At 56.6% G+C, this 4264-nt stretch overlaps 1 protein-coding gene across 1 annotated transcript; it reads left to right on the top strand.

The window, feature by feature from the left end:
* Positions 1-1340: 1340 nt before the first annotated feature.
* LOC123426750 (cytosolic invertase 1-like) lies at positions 1341-3882 on the top strand. Its single transcript, XM_045110631.1, has 4 exons — positions 1341-1988; positions 2178-2609; positions 2745-3306; positions 3391-3882. The coding sequence occupies exons 1-4, from the start codon at positions 1356-1358 to the stop codon at positions 3684-3686; spliced, it is 1923 nt and encodes a 640-aa protein (XP_044966566.1). The 5' UTR covers positions 1341-1355; the 3' UTR covers positions 3687-3882.
* The last annotated feature ends 382 nt before the right edge of the window (positions 3883-4264 follow it).

The raw sequence follows: 4264 nt of genomic DNA, 5'->3' as shown, positions 1-4264 counted from the left end.
ACTAGAGTACTCGATGTCGTCGCTCTCGCGCCGGAGCGGCAGCTCATGGCTGCCGAGCCGAATGGCGGGGTCCTCCTCCCGCTCCTCCTGCACGACGCTGCCACTCGCCACCGTGAAGGTCAATCCCCAGGAGACGTCGGAGTGCCTCGCAGCCGTGTCGGCAACCTTGTCATAAACGAGGGTCGTTGCCAACCTTTGCCTCCCTACGACCACCTTCAACTGGTCAGGCTGAAGAAGGAGAAGGAGCCGACGACGTCGCCGAAGGTCGTCAAGCAAGAGCACGTCGAGATGGCCGCCGACCTAGACACTGACCTGAAGTGCTCGCGCAACGACTACTTCCGGGAGGAAATGGAGCGCCATCGCCGCGCTTTGGAAGAGATCGCCGTGCGGTGCCGTGGTCGCGAAGAGGGCGGCATCATCGTCCTCGATGATGGTGACCTGGAGACGCTGACGCGGACAACCCCTGTCTGCAACGACGATCCAGGGCAAGGCTACAGCAAGGACGATGCGCACGACGGCGACGGCGGCGCCGACGATGACGACGACGACGACTACAACGCCTTCTACCAGCTCCTCGGTTTGAACTAGGTTAGCGGCGGTAGGACGGCGGCGGCGACGTAGTTTTTTATGTTTTTATTTTTTTTAAGTTTGTACACATTTTAACAAAATCGCCTAAATTTCTACGAATTTGGTCTGATTTTAATTTAAAAAACAATGTGTGGGAGGCGACTTTGGCAAGGCGGTTGGGAACCCGATTATCCCCAAATCGATTTTAGGGTCGGTTCGTTCCCAAGCGACGCTACTTCAGGGCGTGGGAAAAGGGGGGGGGGGGGGGAATCAACCGGAGATGTCCTTTAAGTTTGAAACGTCAAATACAAACTCTTTGAATGTTTAGGTTTAAAGACCCGGTTACTAGAGATGCCGCCTTGTCTTGCCGTTTGTTCCTCTGCTCCTGTTGTACTCTTTGATGTAATGGCAAAGCCATGCCATACTTTTGAGTAATACTCCACTCAAAAGGGAGTATATTCAGATGGAGAAGCTCTCCACTCCGGTGTTTGTTCAAAAAAAAATGCCGAGATTTTGAAACTCAAGTCAAACGGGAGACCCTCCAACCTGAAATCTGTCGAGAAAACGAGTCAGCACTCTGGTCATCGCTCATCACTCATCACTCGTAGGCCCTGACAACCAGGCACCACCCCCCAAGTCCCCAAGCAAGCACGCACCCGGCGAACCACAGCCCCGCTCGGCCGTCGCGCCCACAAACGAAAACCGCAATTCCCGCTTCCCATTCCCAATAGGTCCCCGCCACGCGGGCCGCTGCCCTTCCCGTCCCCACACGTCATCCAGACTCCTATATGTACCACTCCGGAGCCCGGCTATACACTCCAGCAGCAGAGCCACCGCCCAGGCAGGAACACAACTCCGGCGAGCTCCCATATTATATAAGTCACCTGCCTTTCTACACCCTCTCTTTTGGCCTGTTCCCGCTCCTACTCGCCGTCGTATCCGCTTCGCGCGCGACTAGTCTAGCCGATCGACCTTTCTTGCCTTCTCGTCGCGCGGCGGCCACGGCGGTCTGCGAGATGGAGGTGGCGGGGACCGGAGCGGCGACGCCGTCGCACGCGTCCGTGGTTGACACGGACGACTTCGACCTGTCGCGGCTGCTGAACCACCGCCCGCGGATCAACGTGGAGCGGCAGCGGTCCTTCGACGACCGCTCGCTCGGCGACCTCTACCTCTCCGCCATGGACGGCCGCGGCGCCGGCGGGTACATGGACAGCTATGAGAGCATGTACTCCCCGGGCGGCGGGCTCCGTTCGCTCACCGGCACCCCCGCCTCCTCCACGCGGCTCTCCTTCGAGCCCCACCCGCTGGTCGGCGACGCCTGGGACGCTCTCAGGCGCTCGCTTGTCTGCTTCCGGGGCCAGCCCATCGGCACCATCGCCGCCGTCGACAGCTCCTCCGGCGAAGTCCTCAACTACGACCAGGTAACAGCACAGCAGCAACATGCATGCATGCAGTACTCGTGTCGTGTGTCGGTCAGTTCTCACACTTGTTTGGGCTGTCACGTGTAAAAAGTTCCTTCTTGGATTGGATAATTGTCGTACTCCTCCTGTTAGCATTCATTCCGTCGATTTGAGTAGATAAGTAAGTATAGTTAGGATTGGATTGAGCAGGTGTTCGTGAGGGATTTCGTGCCGAGCGCGCTGGCGTTCCTGATGAACGGGGAGCCAGAAATCGTGAAGAACTTCCTGCTCAAGACGCTGCTGCTGCAGGGGTGGGAGAAGAGGATCGACCGGTTCAAGCTGGGCGAGGGCGCCATGCCGGCGAGCTTCAAGGTGCTCAAGGACCCGAAGCGCGGGGTGGACACCCTGGCGGCGGACTTCGGCGAGAGCGCCATCGGCCGCGTGGCGCCGGCCGACTCCGGGTTCTGGTGGATCATCCTGCTCCGCGCCTACACCAAGTCCACCGGCGACCTCACGCTGGCCGAGACGCCCGAGTGCCAGAAGGGCATCCGCCTCATCATGAACCAGTGCCTCGCCGAAGGCTTCGACACCTTCCCCACCCTCCTCTGCGCCGACGGCTGCTGCATGATCGACCGCCGGATGGTATGTATGCACCCGTTCCCGTCAACCTCACTCACACTCACACTCACACGTCGCAGCTAGGACTAGGAGTAGCTGAATCAATGGTTGGAATTACTAATAGATGTGATAAGAATGAGTGGTCATCGTGTTGGGCAGGGCGTCTACGGTTACCCGATCGAGATCCAAGCCCTGTTCTTCATGTCGCTGCGGTGCGCGCTGCTGCTGCTGAAGCCGGAGGCGGAGGGGAACAAGGACATCATGGAGCGGATCGTGACGCGGCTGCACGCGCTGAGCTACCACATGCGGACCTACTTCTGGCTCGACTTCCAGCAGCTCAACGACATCTACCGGTTCAAGACGGAGGAGTACTCCCACACGGCCGTCAACAAGTTCAACGTCATCCCGGAGTCCATCCCAGACTGGCTCTTCGACTTCATGCCCTCCCGCGGCGGCTACTTCGTCGGCAACGTCAGCCCCGCCAGGATGGACTTCCGCTGGTTCGCGCTCGGGAACTGCGTCGCCATCCTCGCATCGCTCGCCACGCCCGAGCAGGCCGGCGCCATCATGGACCTCATCGAGGAGCGGTGGGAGGACCTCATCGGCGAGATGCCGCTCAAGATCTGCTACCCCGCCATCGAGGGACACGAGTGGCAGAACGTCACCGGCTGCGACCCCAAGAACACCAGGTGGAGCTACCACAACGGAGGCTCATGGCCTGGTAAGGGACCACACTCATTATATGTATATATTATATACTCATTATCGAAGCTCCATGGATTCATTCTTTCATTAATTCGCCCAGTTCTGATCTGGCTCCTGACGGCGGCCTGCATCAAGACCGGGCGGCTCAAGATCGCGAGGCGAGCGATCGATCTGGCGGAGGCGAGGCTGGCGAGGGACAGCTGGCCGGAGTACTACGACGGCAAGCTAGGCCGGTACGTCGGGAAGCAGGCGAGGAAGCACCAGACGTGGTCCATCGCGGGCTACCTGGTGGCCAAGATGATGCTGGAGGACCCGTCCCACCTGGGCATGATCTCCCTCGAGGAGGACAAGGCCATGAACCCTGTGCTCAAGAGGTCTGCCTCATGGACCGTGTGAGATGATGATCGATGCATGCCACTTGGTGCCAACTTGACGCGCGTGATGTTGGTCAGGATTCAGGAACGTGGAGGGGAAGGAAGAAACAACATGTTGATTTTCAGTTCGTTTTCAGGCTTAGCAAAGCTCTTCTCTACATCATTCATTACCTTCTTATCGAAAATACATAATTGCTAGAAAGCGAATTTTCCCGTAATTGTTGCCCTATCTGGAAAGACACGTTCAGGCTGTCCCCCCATGGATCCTCCTTGTCCAATGTGTGTATGAGCATTTCGGCCTGTAGTTAGGTTGATCCTTTTATCCCAAATCTCTTTAGTAAATAGACATTTTTTTGATTAGATTAATTCACAAAATAATCTCTCATGGCATTCACTAGATTAACGGCATACTAATTACGGAGCATACTAGCATGTACTAGTATAAACATGTACGCATATAGCTACTCCCTCTGTCCCGGTGTATAAGTCATCTTACGAAAATCAAATAATCCTAAAACACTTAGGCACGGTGCAGTAACTTTCATCTTGTTTTTTGTTTTTTGACATGAATAAAGGAATCAACCAATAAGAGACGTGTGA

This window comes from Hordeum vulgare, chromosome 2H (assembly GCF_904849725.1).
Source record: "Hordeum vulgare subsp. vulgare chromosome 2H, MorexV3_pseudomolecules_assembly, whole genome shotgun sequence".
NCBI lineage: Eukaryota > Viridiplantae > Streptophyta > Magnoliopsida > Poales > Poaceae > Hordeum > Hordeum vulgare.
Note: the sequence above shows the minus strand (reverse complement) of the source record. Positions and strands in the feature narration are given on the sequence as shown.